We start from the raw sequence: 19344 nt of genomic DNA, 5'->3' as shown, positions 1-19344 counted from the left end.
AGGGAATGCCTCTTTCATGGGTGACCGCAATATTTTGAGATCTGATTTCACTGGTATGTCAAAGCTCCAAGGCAGTGTCTTATATCAGCTCTTCTAGACTTGCTTTTCAATTCACAGTTTTGAGTACCCTAGAGAAGAAAGTCAACAAGAAACCAAACTGCCTAATCAATGCATCCTGTTAAAACAGCCCACTTTCAAACTTCCTACATGTAGACTATTAAATCTGTAAGATATTTGCTTTGGCTGTTATGTACTTTGCCTTGTGCTAGCACTATTTACTGGATTCTCTTTCTACTACTTTAAAAATGGTGTGTATATATTGTGCAGAGCTATGAAGAAACAAAACTAAAACCTCAGAAGGGACCACTACGGACAAAATATTTCCTTTACAATAAAGAACTCATTGTGAATATGCTTGAAATATAAACATAACACTCAGTTAAGGCAAAAGAAAAACATACCTGTGAAAAGCCGATAACCTCTCCATTTTCATCGAGCACGTTAAAATTAATGATTGGACCCTGGACATCAGGATTGCTGAAATCTGTATCACTGTAAATACGTACTACAGGAGCCCCATTGGCATATTTTAATACAGACAGCACAGTATAGGTGTAGTGAGCTAATGCAAAGGTATGCTGTTTTATTTTCTCCATTCCACCTACAAAAGAAAAGTGCATGTACATGTCAGATACCTTATTTTTATGGAAATGTAAAAAAGGATGACTTTTCAGAATGGTGTAGCTGGAAGGTAACTAGCACAAAATTGGTAGTTTTGGGTTCCTTTAAATGAATATACAATTTGCAAAAGTTTCTTTCCTCATACAAAAGGTTCAGAAGTACTGTTGCACACAGGATTTATCTACAATTAATACACTGCACAAATCTAAAGTTACACTGAAATGGATTCACGCGCATTACAGCATAGATAGTTCCAGCCTATACATATCACTAAGACTTTCTGGCACAATTAATTTGAAAAGCAAGTTTTGCTCCAGATCTGGCTCTGGAGGTCATGGGAATGAGGCCCCAGGACTAGCACAGCACAGAAAGCAAATTGCTACGTCTAATATCAAAATAATAAAATTCTAAATGAAATTACAAAATACAAGTGCTAGTTTACAAGGAATTTGCTTGAATACTGAAGAAATATTTTTCCAAGTCTGCTCTTTTTCTTTGCAGAACAAAAAGAAAGAGGATGTTGTGAACGCCTCATTGACTACACCCATGCAATCTATTTGCTCCAGAGAAGCTTTGCAGGAGAAGTGAAAAGCATAAAGAGGAAATATGTTGTCTTTCCTTGCTTTTTTTTTTCTTTTTTTTTTTTTTTCCTACACTGAGGAGTTTGGAAAAGAGGACTGCAGAGATTTCCTGACAGATGGAGAACTCTTCTACATCTCCGCTTTCTGAGAGGAACTTGTGTCTCTGTTAGATATCTCTATTGAAATAGCTTCTCATTCTTGTGCTCAGAGGATACACCATGATACACCATGGATGATATACCATGGTCACTGAAAACCTATGAATTGCATCTTTATGGAAGACAATTAGAAGATACCAATATGATCTCAAAGTATTGTAAGAAACACAGGGAGATAGCTGAAGGCTAACAACGTGTTTAAATCCAATCAAATCTTCACTGGGGACAGCTGGAATTTTGGCTGTAAATCCAAAGTGGTTTCTATTATGCATACTATGTGTTGCACTATGGTGGGCCTACATCATGTGAGGAAAAAAAAAAAAAAAAAGGAAAGAATAATTTCAATAATTTCCTCAAAAGCCTCTTGAAGTAGAAAAGTATTTTTCTGCCTGGTTTTAGACCAGAGTATTTTCTGTAATGTTGATTATCTTATTTGAGGTACATGAGCATTTCTGTAACTAAAAAGATGTCTGATATTTTCTTTTACTTTCTTTTGTTAAACTGTGTATGAATCTTACGCTTCTGTGCATACCATTTTTATATCTAAGTATCTGGAAACTTCTACAGTCCCATAAAACCACCCTTGGACAGAAATCTTGTAATCTGCTTGTTGACTTTTGTGATTTACTCGTACAAAGATTATGTCATTTATGAATGTATATAAAGGAAAAAAAATAAGATATCTTTCTCCTGACACAGAATTATTAGAGCAACTTCTGTTATTTCACTTTCCTTCAAATTTCTATATTATGTGCTATCTCCTTTAGATAAGCTAGGAGAGCAGACAGTAAAAGCATAGAAACAGATTAGATATAAGGTGGAAGTACATTTTTTGGTGCTAAAGAATAATAAAGAGGAATAAGATATTTAATGAGATACTAACACATAAAGCACTTTCAAGGAACATTGCCAGAAGCTAATCAGTAAAATGTCTAGATGTTAGCCACAGTAAACTTGGCAAGCACCTCTAGAACATTTTGATCTGAAAGACGATTTGTATTTTCAGAGTATCTGAGAATAAAAGATTGCCTTGTCAGAGATGTCCTAGTCACTGGTAGAAGTTAAGAGTCTTGAAATAGTGAAGAGAGAAAAAAAAAAAAAAAAAAAAAAGAAAAGTTATTTCTCAGTATTTGCCAGAAAGTAGCTGTCTTAAGAGAAGTGACTGCCTTGTCAGCTTCTGAGATGTCTGTAATCTCCTGATTCAGAGCTTTTCCATATTGGCAGGAATCTTTTAATGGAAGATTAAACTACTGCCCTTGTGTCTTGTTGAAGAAATCTCTTATTCAGAAATGTTAGTCTCTTATTCACAGCAATCATCCTGCTATCATTTCTATATTGTCTTCAGCCATTCTCTTTTAAAGTTGCTTAATCACATTTCCTTGTTCATTAGTGAGAAGCTGATGAGCTTCTTAATTATTTATTCTGACAAATCCAAATGCAATAGCCTGCAGTTGCTTTGCTGCCCCATGATTGGAGAGAGGAAGCTGTGTTGCCAGGGTCCTGTATTTTTAAGTAGCAGAATAAGTTGTGATTAGCCCTGATGTCACAGAAAACCCTGTGAAACAAATGCTGGCAATCTGAAGTTTGTTCTGACAGAAAAAGGGGGATATTCAGAAAATAGTTGTGATTTATTTTTATTTTGCTAAACCAAATGAACTGTACTACATCCTGCATAAATCCAGTGCTTACCTCATCTCCCTCTCCCTGCTAGGGAAAAGAATATGAGGGGGAGAAAATAAAAAACAGAACAAATCTTTGGTCTCTAACATGATCTAAGGACCTGCATTATTGCATCTAGTCTCATATTTGGGGTGACAAAAATCAAACTCATTGCCTGACTGAGCCTGTCTAAGGTAAAGGAGAAGGCAATCTTCTATATCATGGTTGAATTGGTATTTATTACCTTATTGCATTTCTGCATTTTATCTTCTCTCTATACAGCACTCCAGTTTTATGCTCAGTTCCTTCACTCTGAATACTTGGAGACTCTTCCCTAGCTGCCTGTTTGGGGATAAAAGAAGTAGCACACCTTAAGCCTTTTGGAAGACTTACAGTTTGGAAAAATCATCAGCGCTTCATCTTGAGAAGGTGCTGGGAAGTGCTTAAGTGCCCCGACTCCCTCTCAATTTATCGATTTTATTCCTTATCAATGCATTGTTTCTAGTTGCTCTTAAAAATGATTTTAAAATGAAGAACAATTTATGTGCTTTGTAATTTGGATCAGAATTAATCTGATGTAGTCTAAATTACTGCAGTTGAAGTCTGTCTTATACCATTGACTGTATTTATGTCTGTGGGAACACATTTAGCACCAAGGATGCTCTCATTAATGACTTCTTCCTATGGTAGAAATGTAAGGACTTCCCTGCGAAAAGGGAAACTCCTGCATTTCTGTGGATTAATATGCCCCTTATTACTTTGTCCCCATGTGTGTGTTTTGACTTTACATTAAGCTAGACATGATAACAATTAATTCTTCTTCCCAATAGCACCTCATTTTTCACACTATTTGTTGCCACAATGAATGCCATACATTTTTGCAGTGGCAAAGTTACTGAGCAGAAGAGATGACTGACAAAGCAAGCTTACTCTTTTGTGTGCAAACCTCCTTGGCAAAGTACTCTAGTAAACCAGTGGAGATGCTTTTAAACCTTATATTGCTGATGTATGTTTGTAGACTACATCCTGACAGATTAGCACGATCTCAGACCTACCATCCCATCTTATACTCCTATTTGGGTGCTGTTATGGAAATGGATACTGTTCCAGTATGGAAAATTCAAACTGCCAGTGCACTGGATAACCTACAGATAAATTTACAGTGTCAGCCCTTCCATAGGAATGGCATGTGTGCATGTGCCTATCCAGAGAGACTGTGGGACAGTTCAGTCATCTGGAAGAGGAGGGTATGTTATCTCATGTTTACAAGAGGGTTCAAAGTATGTACATTCAAGCTATGCACAATTGTCACTACAGCACTGTAAATCCACTACTTGGCTTGCCTTCTTTTATTTGAGTTACCTCTGTATTATTATGTTTGTTATATGCAAAATACAGTCAGATTTTTTTTTTCCAGTGTAATGTTACCTATTCAGAGAAATATGAGATACATGGATGTCCAATAAGTATTCCGTATAGAATGCCAAAAGTCAGTATAGACATGGTTTTGTGTTACATAAATGGCAAACAGGTAATGGCATACAATCTCCTCACTGAAACAACGAGGATTTCAGTAGCTCAAATGTTCAAATGTTAGTTCTTCCTGAAAGAACTGTAGACAGATAGGCGTATGTCAACATCTTTAAAAGATTTTGAATAAAGAGATTAAGATAAAGCAGAGACTGAAATTGAGCCTCTAGAATGAAATCTCTGGTGCTTAAGATTTTCAGGCTGTACTCAGAAACCTCTGTGATCTGCATTCAAATACATTTCTTATCTGTCTTATTATGAGAAATTAAATACTGGAGATAAGGAACAACAGAGCCATAAATCAAATATACAGTTATTTTTCTAACTTGCTATGAAAAAAACACAGAAATTGAGGTTTACACGAACAAATTCTTTGTTAGTCCGGTAAATCCAAACTCACATATATCTTTGGATAAGAAAAAGATCAATGTGATTCATTATTCTTCAGCATTATCTAACACATAGCAGTGAGGCAGAGAAATGATGAGCTGAAATCTCAGGAAACCAATCAGCAGGGAGTGAAACCGAGATGTAGCCGCCTTCTAATAAATCCCAAACAAGACAGATCACCATGTGGGACCTGTGAGTCAATGTGCTAATGAAGCCATGGAACCTGTAAATCCTGTCAAACATTTGGAGTCCTTCCTTCACTTCCTCCAAGAAGCATACATTAAGATTAATTACTGAGCTCTTTTTGGTATTCTTCATGCGTAGAACTGAATGTCTCTGACTGAAGTCTGTCACCTACTTAGTGTTATTCTCCCAAAGAACATCTCTTGAGGATGAACTAGGTAATGGTAGCTTCATATATCTCCTTTGCAGATTTGAGTGCTTTGGCTTAAAACCACATTAAACAATGTATTTCAACCACTGCTATCCTGCTTCAAACAAAACCCTGCAACCACAAAGATAAAATATTCATTTGATGATCCAACCCCCTGCCCCCAAAGTGCAACCTTGAAATGTTAAGAATACAATGCTAGAAGAACAAATAATGAGAAGACAATATAATCAACTTAATAAGAAACCTTGATCACTCATCCTCTGGTAGGGCTCCTACATTCATCAATAAAAATATTAAATATACACGTTCCTTGTGGGTTTTATTTTCCCTAAATTATGAGAACAGCTGTCCTAAGTCAGACCTAATCCAGCTACTGCCTGTCTCCCAGAGTGAGGAGTAGCAGAAGCCTAGAGGAAAAATAAATGAAAAAAAAATATGTAACTTCTAAGCAGCTACAATTGATAGTTTAAAGATTAAATAAACAGAATATAAATCAAAAATACATGAAAATGAGCTTACAGGTTGGCTAACAGCAACTAAGCATTACTTTTCAAAGTAATATAAGAGCTCCTCATGGAACTTAAGCATTAAAATTAATACATTAATACTTCCTTGGAGTCAACAGAAAGGACTTCTGCTGTAATACCATTCCAATATTGGTCATAACCATTAGCAAATATAGTTCATTAAAACTCAACATAAACCACTGCAACTAGTTTATCAGCAAATTCATGAAACCATCCATCATCCACACTCACATACAATGCATAAAGCATAGACAGATTCCAAACCCCTTATTCACACTGACTCACATGAACAGTCCAGTCAACTTGATCTATAAAACACATGTAATAAAAATAGATTTGGGGAACACAAAGTGGGATGGACCATGACCCTTTCTGCAACTGAGGGGACAGCATTGGTGAGCAAGAAGGGAAAAATCTGTGTCCCCAGATGTCATTTTGTCTTCCAAAAAAATAATACCTTGCCACGCATAGGTTAGAGCAGGCTTCTTTCTGAAGTTAAGACGCAACAAAAAGAACTACATAAAAAGGAAATTTCAGTTATGAAACTATGTAATTTTTTTTTGTTGTTGAAAAGTGCATAGCTTTGTTTGAAAGTGCATAATGAAGTTGCAACAGTCCATCTCACAAGCTCAGTGTCCAGGCTGAAACTTTAGATGGACTCTTGCAACTTAATTGTGTACTTTCTGTGTGTCCCCAATGGAGAGCCACGTTACACTCTCAACACTGCTAAATCCATGCAGAATTCAATGGGTAATAGGGGGACCTTTTACTCTCTCAACACTAATTCTTTGCATAATAGCTTAAATCCTTTTATTCTCCTCCTTCTCCCACACCATCTCAATAGTTTAAGACTGTGGGAAGCAACTGCTTAATCCTCTATTCAGAATGTTATACCAAAACTAAACATGAAACACATATTTGGTGTTTATCTTAATGAACAGAAGGCTCTTTGATGCCCCATCTCCCACTTCTTTAGAGTAGCTAATTCAAGCTCTGTTTTCATACAGTGAGGGAAGTTAGAAGTCTTTGTTCTGAATAAAACAAGCAGCACATTCTGAAAGAAGCAGATCCTAATTTTCAAACATCATAATGAGGAATACTTTGCCTTTTTTTTTTTTTTTTAAATTTCTTGGGAGTAGTAGAAGAGAGGGGAAGTTGTATGTGCCAGCTGGCTGATTCCCTTTTAGTATAACTATTTTAATTACAGGTACAATTCAATTTTGGTTAACTGCTTGTTAGACAGAAAACTATCTAATAATTCAAATAAGCCCCAGGTAAGATACATTTAATTTACTGTTTGCTATTGTTATGAGATTTCTTTTTTTGAGCGGGGGGAGCGTGGATATATGTCTGTCCATCCTTTTTTTAATTCCATGGGCCCAAGCCATACTCTCAGCAGAGGAAATAATTTCAAGATGACTCTTCCAACCATAAACCCAGCAACATAAAAGATGAAGGAGGAGGCTCTCTCAAAAAGGCAGAGTGTTTTGCACATCTCATGGAAGCAGCGTTCAAACTGCACCTCGAGAGTGCTGGATGACATGAGCCCACAGAGGTTTCTGCGAGAACAACAGAATCTTCATATTTATAAGATACTCACATTTTACCTCTAAAGGCTTTATCTCCCAAGGTTTTTCTCACTCCAGCAGAACAACTTCTGCTTATGGCTCTGTCATCTTAAGGACTAAATACAAGAGAAGCTTGCACTATAAAAGCACACGAATTCTCCTGGTAGCTGTTAGAAACCTGAATGTAACATACAGGTCTTATTTTCTGCTTTACTATAAAAGTGGCTCTGTCCTTTGTTTAATGGAGCCTGCTATGCACAATTCCTTGAAGTCAGCATGTGAAATCTTTACTACTGCTTGTTTCCTGGTATTTTCAACTCTCAATAGTTAGACTGCTCATATGAGGCAGAGCATAAAACTCTGGTCTAGTGGGAGGTGTCCCTGCCCATGGCAGGGGGGGTTGGAACTAGGTGATCTTTGAGGTCCCTTCCAATCTAAACCATTCTATGATTCTATGATTTTGTGACTCTTTGCCTCAAAGCTACAGACATGGGGACTTAGAAAATGTAAGACGGGGCAGTAAGTCTCATGTTTTCAAGTCAATAAGACTAATTCAGCACTGACTTTGCATGAACATCTATTTATTTACTTACCTACTTATTTGTGTCACCAACAACTTTCTAATCACTTTAACATAGTAGGAGGGAAACCTTTCTCATCTTCTGCTCAGCCAGAGACTATGATACTATCATCAGGTCTGCAGGTAAGTACAATTCTTCCCTCAGATAACTTTTCTATAAGACCCAGTCACCAGTACTACTTGCCCGTCTCATCATTTTGTAATGGCTCTGCAGTTTTGTGGGCTATTTGGTTTTGGTTTTGTTTTCCCCTAAGGGGAGCTGCAGACCAATGGAGACAAACAACTTGCACCAAAAAATAAGCTGAATATAAAGATAAATCCAAATGTGTTTTTCTTATGAGGAAAACTCTCCCTCAGCATGAAAAGAATCCTTTAAAACATTCTGAAAACCAAGCCAGCTTCTTTCTTTTTCTCCCAAAGATGACAGATCCCAATCTAAAGCCTTGCAAGGATATAAATCAGTTCTGTTTCAAACCTCACCACGCCTGCATTAGGTGAATAAGAATGGGTAATTGTGTGCTCAAACCTTACACTTCAGTACCCACTGGTTTCACTCTGCCTTCTTACAGGTTTTACTTTGGCAATCCTTTTAGCATAACATTTCTAGAACCTCTTTGTTGGTAAAACACTTTAGGGCCCAAGGCAGCATATCGATATGCATTCCAGGTTTTCCCTGCCTGATAATATTGGTTGGACATCTTCCCTCTTTTTCTCTCTCAATGCCTGAACCAGGGCTGTGGCTGCCAATGTACAAGGTAGTGGGGAACCTCTATGCCTGCTCTTGTGCAGCCTTTGTATCCCACTCTTTCAAAGGCTTCACAGAAATCACCTATCACAGCAACACAGGAAATACAGCAAGTTCATTTAATTAAACCAAGAAATACGATACAGAAAAAGAAAAGCTTCCAGACAACAAATTCTAAGGCATGATATTGACTAGTGATGGAACAAGTTAAAAATACACCAAATTTTTCCATTCTGCATCTGTAACCTTCAGGAATATTGAAAGTTGGTAAAATAAGGGCTAGTCATTATTATTAGCAGAACAATATTTTCCTTAGTGAAATTTTGGATTTATTGATATTTGTAATTTTCTCTTAGCCTGAAAGCATGCTTTGCTGTTTGTTTTGCACTCTCAGACTGGTCTCTGCTGGGTAATGTTACTATAATAATAGCTGCCATGGAGGGAACAAACAGTGTCATTCATGAAACAGAGGTAATAAAGCAGTTACAATGAATTCTAAAAACTGCTTTGAAATTTCCTTGATTTGATGCCTTAATCAGAAGGAAGCATGCAGTCAATATTGAAAAGTGCTTAGGATTCTTGGACCTCATCCTAAACTGAATTATAGCAGGACTTGTCCCAAGCTTTTTAAACAGGCAAATGTTGTTTTAATAAATATCTGCATTCACACCACAAGACAGACCTTTAGCTAAACATTTCAGGAACGCCTGAATCCTTTAATTTTTTACTGCCACTTCTATTGACCCTTCCCCAAGGTCTCAGCATTAACTCTGCTTTACATCACTTACTGTTCTTCTGAGGACCAAAGGGTAACCCACTGACACACTTTCCTTCATGCGGGCATTTTTCCTGCCTGGATGTGGCAGGCTCAGGTTTCTTGAAGTTCATTGGCAAGGTTTGTGAGATAGTGAGATGTGTGAACACACATAACATTTCACAAATAGTGAAAGAAAAAGCCGATAGCAAAAAATTGCTACTTTGCCACAATGCTGCACAGTCTCAACACAGGTTTATGCAATGATGTCACAATCCCAGTCTCACTTCTCAAGAGTTTGTTCAATAAAAGTGGGATGCCAGTACTTCTTAAAGCACAGCCATTGCTGTGGCACACTCAGCAATAACCTCTGTAAGACAGTACCAGTGCTTTTATAAACAGAATGTCATGCAGCGTTGGCTGGCATAAATTAACTTTTGGCAGGTTGTCATTACATTGCTCATTCCTATGAGCTTCTGAAATCCACTGCACCTAAAATATTGTGCGCTCTCCAAGTCATGGGGTGGATGAGTAATAAGATAGTGTGGTGGATAAAGACTGAACATCTGCAATTTTGTAAGCACAGCATACGTATTTTAATCAACAGCAAGTTCAGTTTGCAGATCTACTAAAAAGAAGACTGGAAGAGAAACCTAAGGTAGAAAATATGAATATTATAAAGTAATTTATTCTAGCTTTTACTTCCTTCTAAAGACTGTAGGTAGTGTGCTTCGGAAAGAATTAACCACTCCTGGTATTACACCAGCTTCAATAAGCTATAACACAATAAATCAGTCACAATCTGTGCTTCAGATTGAGTTCAGAAGAGCAGAAGTATTTCAAGACATGAGCAATTCTTATGTGTATCACTTGCTGTCTCACGCTGTAAATCAAGATCTATGGCAAACTAAAGAACAGCCCTCTGAAGACAGACAGACAAGGTTAAAAGAAAACACTGATCCAGGCAAAACATTGGTGAAGACAGGACGCAACCAACTCAGAGGGAGCCACTGGCAGGGAAGAGAAACGAGGCAGCAGGCACTTAGGAAGCCCTGGCCTTTTCTGATGGCAACCCATTACATCTGAGCCCTGCAGAAGTGAGGGAAAAAGTAGGGGCTGCTGCTGCTGTGTCAAGTGAGGGACTTTCAAGTTAAGGTGTAAACACAAAGATTAAAAATGGCTTAAAAAAAACCCCAAACACTTTCCCTATCATTTCTATTTCAGATATTTTTAACAATAGCAAGGCTTTATAGAAAGGAAGGTCCAGTTTAAGGCACTGTTCAGAAACTTCCCTTTTCAGGTGAGGAAGAGCAGTCAAGATGGCAGAGATTCCCTTCCCACAAAGAAGGAACGAAGCTACAACACTCAAGAGAGGTGTGGGGGCCCACATTCAATTTTCTCTTCCCTTGAGGGGTTTAAGACTCTTGTTTGTTATTGGACATAACAATCATAGAATCAGAGAATGGTTTAGGCTGGAAGGGACCTTAAAGATCATCGAGTTCCAACCCCCCTGCCACGGGCAGGGACACCTCCCACTAGACCAGGTTGCTCAAAGCCCCATCCAGCCTGGCCTTGAACACTTCCAGGGATGGGACCTCCACAACTTCCCTGGGCAACCTGTTCCAGTGCCTCACCACCTTCATAGTGAAAAATTTCTTCCTAATATCTATTCTAAATCTCCCCTCTTCCAATTTGAAGCCATTACCCCTCATCCTACCACTACATGCCCTAGTAAAAAGTCCCTCTCCAGCTTTCTTGTAGGCCACCTTCAGATACTGGAAAGTTGCTATAAAGTGTCCCCGGAATCTTCTCTTCTCCAGGTTGAAAAACTCCAACTTTCAGCCTGTCCTCATAGAAGAGGTGTTCCAGCCCTCTGACCATCTTCATGGCCCTCCTCTGGACCTGCTCCAACAGGTCCATGTCCTTCTTATGTTGAGGGATCCAGAGCTAGATGCAATATTCCAGGTGGGATACAGGAGAGGGGCAGAATCACCTCCTTTGACCTGCTGGCCACACTTCTTTTGATGCAATCCAGGATATGGTTGGCCTTCTGGGCTGTGAGCACACATTGCCAGGTCATGTTGAGCTTCTCATGAACCAACACCCCCAAGTCCTTCTCCTCAGGGCTGTCCTTAATCCATTCTCTGCCCAGCCTGTCTTTGTGCTTGGGATTCCCTCTATCCCGGTGCAGGACCTGGCACTTGGCCTTGTTGAACTCCATGAGGTTTGAACAGGGCCACCTCTCCAGCCTGTTGTGGTCCCTCTGAATGGCATCCCTTCCCTCCAGCGTGTCAACTGCTCCATGCAGCTTGGTGTTGTTGACAAATTGCCAACAAAGACATTAAACAGTACCGGCCCATTATAGATTCCTGAGGAACGCCACTTGTCACTGCTCACCGCTTGGACATGGAGCCATTGACTGCAACTCTTTGAGTGTGATCGTCCAGCCAGTTCCTTATCCACTGAGTGGTCCATCAGTCAAATCTATGTCTCTCCAATTTAGAGACCAGGATGTTGTGCGGAACAGCATCAAAAGCTTTGCACAATTCCAGGTAGATGATGTCAGTTGTTCTCCCCTTATCCACCAACAGTGTAACGCCATTGTAGAAGACCACCAAATTTGTCAGGTATGATTTGCCCCTAGTGAAGCCATGTTGGCTACCACCAACCACCTCCTTATTTTCCATGTGCCTTAGAAGAGTTTCGAGGAGGACCTGCTCCATGATCTTGCCGGGCACAGAGGTGAGACCGACCAGCCTATAGTTCCCAATATATTTTACCTCTCTGGTTTCTCTGGAGCTCTCATTTTTTTGAATGTTTTTTCTTACATCCTGACACAACATTTCTAAAGTGGTAATATTGGCTACTGCTATTCAGACTGTTCTATGAGTTTCATAATTTAAAATGTTTAAGAACGCTACCAGGGCTAATGAAGGGAAACATCAGAAATACAGGTCTTTTCATGTTTTCTGTTTTTTTAGTATTATCTGCCATACACTTCTTTCTTTGATGCAGCATATTTGCCAAATACATCTAGAATGCAGAAGCAGACCACTTCTATTATTTGATGAATGGAAAGACTCAGAATATATTGGGGGCTTTACCAAGGAACAAATAAATTTAAGGAAATACATAAACTGATAATCCTTGTTACTTTCTTTTTCATTTTTGCCCCACCAATGAAAAGTGCGGTCTTGCTACTCTAAATGAAAAGTATGACCATGAAAAGTGCTTCATATTTAAAGCATCATGAAATAAAAATCTTTTGAAATGAACCACAGTATATACAGCTACTATGCCTAACAGACACTGAGTGTTATTACTGTCAGCAAAGAAAGTTGACACCAGCTTAGCTGCATTGCCTTTGGCTACACAGAGATGCTGCACAACATGTGATATGCAAGTTCCATAATATGAAACAAAGAATCTGTTTGATTACCTTAGCCTTGAATTACAGAAACTTATTGTTCAAATATGTTCATCTAATAGTCTTTCTTTTTTCCCACCTTGAAAGATGCTTAACTCAAGATATAAAACAATTTGAATGGCTTCAATCATGCACAATGAGCCCCCTTCTTAGATACCCTTGCCTTGGCTTAATCTCTCCAGTCGAGTAGTTGGGAGCTCTGTTTTGCAATTGAAATTATTAATCTGTTTTGTTTATTAGGTGACTTTATATACCCTCTTCTGAATTGAACTAACCAGAACACCTATTTCAGGCTGCCTGAGCTTCTAATAGTTCTAGTTCTAATAGTTCTAGTTCTAATAGTTCTAGTTTTAATAGTTCTAGAATCAACCTTTCTGGGCTGACCAGGCTTCTGGTGGTCTTACATCTCTAGGAGATGATCCTGCAGGAAGTACAACACCCTAACATGGTACTTCGTGAGAGATACAAGACACTTAATTCAAAAAAGCAGCTAACTTCAGACTGATTAGGACTGCAGTGATTAATCAAACTGTTCAAATATTTGACTGCAAACCCAAGAGGAAAACTCTGATAATTAAGAAGTGTGAATTTAAATGCATGGCAATGCATTTAAAGGCTGCGTCTATCAAACATTCATGTTGATGCATTTCAGGCAGAACTAGTGTATTCATTTACTTTCCTGAAGCTCTTCTGCCTTCTTGCATATGGAAGGATATGGAGTAAAGCAATATGTAAAGGATCAGTCATATTTCATTTTATGAGAACAATAACAGTACCGCAATATTTTGTGCGTTCCCACCCACAAAATTTTTTACTGGTACTCAGTGGCATTTTTCCAAGGACCTCCTCCATAGTTTTTAAGAGTTCAAGAACATCTTCAATGTTGATTTTAAGTTTGAACTTACTGAGCAGTTTCAACGGGGAAATTTTACTAAATCAATGAGATGAAAAGTCAACTGCTAGCCCATCAACCTTGGTGTATCATTCTATTTTAGGGTGTCCTAACGTGATCAGATGAAGTGTTTATCAGATAAAGTTAGCTGGATGGTGACATGGCATTTTTAGCCTTTTCCCTTTCATTAAAATTCCCATTATGACTCTCACCGCAGAGCTCTCTCAAAGGAGAAGGCATCAATACTATTATGAAGAGACATCAGAAAGATGCAGTATAAGCTGGCATTTTGTGGCCATGGTAGGCAGTCAGCTTGAACTCCCAAGGAGAGACAGAGCACTACTGACAGCTACATAGCAAGTCCTTTTACAGCAAGCTACTGAAACTTCAGTGGTCTGGAACTGGTCTGGGAGATTTTTTAAAATGGTCAGCAATTTTGCTTTTTCTTGTCTTACCTAAAGACCATGGTCTCCAGAGTATGAGGAGGCTTAGCATGTGAAATACCTCTTGCTCTCTATTCTTTCTGACAGTATCATGTTCTATCCTTTTTTTTTAACACTTCCTAGCTATTCTAATATCACAACTTCCACATAGTGTAAGAAGTGATACAAAACCTATATTTCCCTCTCAAGAGAGACTCTCCAATGTCTCAGAGAGTCCTACTCTCTCACATACCAACTTAAGATGGATGTTTCACAGGAATAAGACACACCTTGTAAAGCTGGAGAACAAATAAATGGATAAGTAAATAAATGTTGGATTCTGCCTCTGAATATTCAAGAAATAAATTGATTGATATCCTCAAGTTATGCTGAATCACACGATTTTTCTAGGATCGATAGAAGTGACAAAGTTGGAACACTTCACCTGTCTCGAACACAGAACAGTAAAGGAAAAAGTAAGGTATTATAAATTGAAGGGTCAGAAACATTATAATTTTACGGTCCTGCCCAGTCTTCGCTCACCCATAAGGTCAAACTAATCAACATCAAAAAAAAGACAAGTTTTCTTTATGAGGTCTTGAAAATGCAAGTCTTGCCACCTATAGTCATTACAGCTCCTCCCTTTTTTCTTTCTTTATTGGAATGATGCTGTCAAGTTCAGTATGCACTCTACTATAAAAGCCTAGATCCTTCCCTATCAGAGCAGATAACAAGACATGTTGGTAAGAAGACAGCGTGTTGATTATTTCTGACTAAAAGTTGAACCTGGAAGGCTCACTTTGTTCAACAGCCAGAGACAGCAACCGCAGCCTTCATTTTCTGCTGCAACCTACCAAACTTTGACTCAGCTCATACCACACTTTCTTTAAACATATGATGAGCTCTGTCATGAAGGATTAATTTGTTTCCCACATCTTACCTGTCTCTCTCTCTTCTGTCTTTTCTACAACTCTTTTTGGATCATATTCACCAAACCTGGGTATGCGTGACATATTTATAATTTTACCTGAAGATATTCTGTAAGACAGAAGTTAAACACATCACTACGCTGGTCTGCTGTTTTTGCTTTTTGACTATGCTGGGACTAGTGTCCTCCACAGATTTTGTCCCTTGAGCTATACGCAGGAAAGAGATGAAGGTGGGTGTCAGGGGCACCAGGCAGATTAACATTAGTTGCTCGTAAGCCAGGTTAGTCAGTAATGCATTCAGAGCCTATGAAAGCCGACAGCATCCTCCGCAGCTGTAAATCTCTCCAGCAGCAACGGGGAAGAACATCTTTCCATACCCTCCATGCTGCTGAGATACAGTCCCACCTTGTTCTGAATTTCTGCCACGCTAACTGAATGTGTCCCATCGGGTTTTAGTTCTGTATTTTTTTTTTTATTTTGTTTTTCAGCAGAGACAGTAAGTATTTGACCCAAAGACAGAGACCAGAAAAGCCCATTTTGCACAGCTGCTTGTTGGGCAGACATTTATTTAAAACTCTTCCTGTCAGAACAGAATGATCTATTAGTACCACAAAATGGCATGATGCCTAGAGACAGATTTTGAGAATTTCTGCTTTCGTGAACAGGAAGACATTTTCAAGACTGATTTATGAAACAGACAGCAAAATATATCTTTAAAACCTCTTAACACAGCCATAAAAATATATTGCTTTTAAACACCTATGATGTTACTCAATTAATGGATTAATATTGCTACTCTCAATTTATAAATTCCAATTTATAAAATTCTCAGCCTCTTTTTTCTGCCTTTAGTTTACCCTCTTCTTGTTCTCATGCTCCCCGTTTCATTAACCTCCAACTTTTATAGATTATTAAAGAAAATCAGGAATGTTCTCCACCAGTTATATTCAACTGTATTTTAAATAACGTACTCCCTTTTCCCTTTAGAGTTGAGTTTCAGCTATTCAGAACTTGGAACAATCTAAGGCTATGTCCATTTTTGTAAAAGCAAGGAAATAAAAGTTGCTAAAACTATAAAATATGTCATTAATTAGTTTCAGGCAGAAATTTAGCCATTATTGCTATACAGAATTCTCACTTTTAGTTAACAGTAGTTGGAAAATGACATTCTGCTTTTGAAGAAACTATGATAGTGATATTTTCTAAATATCATATCAGGAAGAAAGCTGAAGTATTCAGATCTCCCATCTAATAAAACCTTAAAGCAATGTTTAGTTCAAAGACATTCAAATATTTCATTTTGTGAATACTGAAATGCAGGATGCATAAAGTAATACATTTAAAATACAATTAAATAAATACTAAGTACTACACCTAGATGGTCTGATAGAATAATTTTAGGCTTTTTCCTACAAAATGTTATATCAAAATAAACAGATTTCAATAAGACAGATGTCCCTTCAGACAACTCTCCAGTGAAAATTATCACCAGTCCTAGTCTCTTCCTCCATTCTAGTCCATTTGCTTATTCAAAAGATTGAGCAAATCAAAGGGGGGAAAGCTGTTTTATTATTATTGTTAATATTATTTTATATTTAGAAACCATTATTTTCAGGAAAAAGAGGATTAGAATGTGAGACTCAAGTAATCCTTAGACATCTACCATAGTGTTTCCACCCTTTTTGTTTAATTTTCTATTTCAAGATGTCCAGGTCATATAAAATCAGTTGTTTTCCAGAAATAGCTTCATATTTTTTTCTTGACTTTTTTTTGTCTTTTTTTTTTTTTAAATAACTCTTGTTTATTAAGGGATCTACTCTTGTCTTTATGTCTAAGACAAATTCAACCAATTCTTGGAAAGCAAAGTAGCAGCCTCAAAATAAAACTGGAGACAAAAAGTAATCTGATGGCTGGTCCATATACATGCACTCCCACGCAAAAACACATTAGTCTTGATCAATAAAATGCCACCTGTCAAAAACATGTAATGTAACTCCTAAAGAAGGCCTAATGAGTCAAAAATGGAAAAAAGTTTTCTTTGTGGGCTTTAGTGAAGAAAGACTCATTTATAAATCACTTTCTGGTTTGTGGATTAAGAGGGGAGCTATCACAATCCAGAGAGGTTCTATGTTTTATCCTTAAGCTTTTCAGCAGTACACCTTTTTGTGTTGAGTTTCTTCTTCTGTGAGACCTCCCTGCCTCCCTCTCAAGTTTTTTTCATGTTTTTCTCTGTTTGTTTGATTCTCTTGCTGTTCTTCTCCAGACCTTTCATGTACCAGCTGTGGTGAGGTTACTTGCTTCTGTTGTGAATTCACACTACATGAACAATATCCACAGAATCACCTTTGCTCTGAACCTCACAAGCAGACATTTTTTTGCAGAAATACAATCAAAATCAGAGTTGGAGATCTCACAAATCAAGTCCAAATCCACTCATGTAACTTCTAATATATTTCTTCTCATAGTGGGGTCAGCAACTCTGAAGAGCTCCCTACTAAGTCCCTTGGTCAGCAACTGAAACATAAGTGTGTCAGCAAAATCTATATATATTCACTTTTTTTTCCCTGTTAAAAGTTCAAAAACTTGTTTGAAGCATGGACTATGCAGTATTATTTACCTCATGTATTACAAATACAACTGTATTCTATAAAATAAATAAAGACTGGCTTTCAAGCAGACAGATGGTACAAATAATGAACATCGGGGTGTAAAAAACACATTTTCAAATTCTTTTCTATAAGCAGGAGGACAAGGAATGTATTCCTATTAACATAACAAAATCAAGTATCATTTATACTCACAAGAGGATAGGCGTTTGTTATTTACAAATGATACCACGCAGTGTAAGACTATGAGAATCGTGGAGGAGTTAGGAATGGTACGCACCAATCTGCAGCTTACTGTAATTGGCTTGCCCCATACTTTTCAAAATGGCAGTTCCTCTAAATAGACATCACAGCCTTTTTAAAAGCAAACTAAGGCCGTATTCAGATCTCATTTAAAGTGGCATCAATCTAGGAGAAATTCATCAATCAAATTTAACCTTATCTTTATTTTTTGCTGCATTTATAAAAATTTCTTAACATACATATAACTACTCCAAACCTGCTCAAAATGCAGGCTATTAATTTTTCAAAGTTATTTATACAGATTTGGTTGCATTCCTTTACTAGTTTTCCCTTAACTGTATTTCCTATTTATGCATGGGCTTTATTCTTTCTACATTGCTAAAGCGGTACCTTTTCATAATGCAGAAACTTTCAAATGGCAAGGTGGTACACAGATTACTGGGAATGTTAGTTTTTAGATGCTTGTCTTGGGGAGGAATAAACAGGAATGAGAAGTAATATTCCAAATCTGGAATAATTTCAGATTCTTCCAGTTCATCTTTGTGTTTACCAATATGTGATCACAATGCTGCTGGGAGTGGATGGAAAGTACCGGGGAACGATTCCTCAAAAAAAAAAAAAAAAAAAAAAAAGGCTTTTCGGAAAATGTAAGTTCCAGTGTAGTTGTGCGAGAGATGAAACAAATACCAATGCATTGTAGAACTCATAAATTTTAGTTCTAAGGGCTTGCTGTTACTTCTTGCCTTTTGTTTCTGAATATTGATAGATTATGTTTTCAAGCTTTTCTCCAAAACAATGAGCTAGAAAACTAAACTTTTTTTAAAAAAAGGATGTTCTTAGTCACACGACTACAAAACAAAGCTTTAAAGAAAATTTAATTATCTCAGACTTAAAAAAAATCAGAACCGCTGAGATCATCGAACCTGCATTCATTTTGAAATCATTCTTAAACTGTAGGTCTATTACTTCAAATGTATAAATATATCCATTATAATTTCCTATTTTATGCTCTATGAATCCCATAAACTAAGCTGAAAGACAGTAGCACAAAACTACTCCAAATAAACATACAAACACACTGTTTCAAAATACCCTCTTTTGCACCGGCTGAGGAATCAAATACACCTTGTCAAACACCTGGGGACTCATCAGATCAAAACTTTGAGACATGAAAGGGAAGAGTGAAGGGACAGCCTCAGGAGATGTGGCAGTTACCCACACTTACCTAGGTGTTCTACAAACACACTGTGAAACAGGC

The 19344-nt window shown here is 37.7% G+C and overlaps 1 protein-coding gene across 1 annotated transcript in view; it reads right to left on the bottom strand.

The window, feature by feature from the left end:
* MOCOS (molybdenum cofactor sulfurase) overlaps positions 1–19344 on the bottom strand; it is a 201295-nt gene that overhangs the window by 52277 nt on the left and 129674 nt on the right. The window contains exon 6 of the mRNA XM_009885451.1: positions 462–661. Coding sequence (XP_009883753.1) covers positions 462–661 — 200 coding nt within the window. The remainder of the gene's footprint in view (positions 1–461; positions 662–19344) is intronic.

This window comes from Charadrius vociferus, unplaced genomic scaffold (genome assembly GCF_000708025.1).
Source record: "Charadrius vociferus isolate BGI_N301 unplaced genomic scaffold, ASM70802v2 scaffold174, whole genome shotgun sequence".
NCBI classification, from domain to species: Eukaryota; Metazoa; Chordata; class Aves; order Charadriiformes; family Charadriidae; genus Charadrius; species Charadrius vociferus.
The sequence above is the reverse complement of the archived record's forward strand: the minus strand, read 5'-3'. Positions and strand labels throughout refer to the sequence as shown.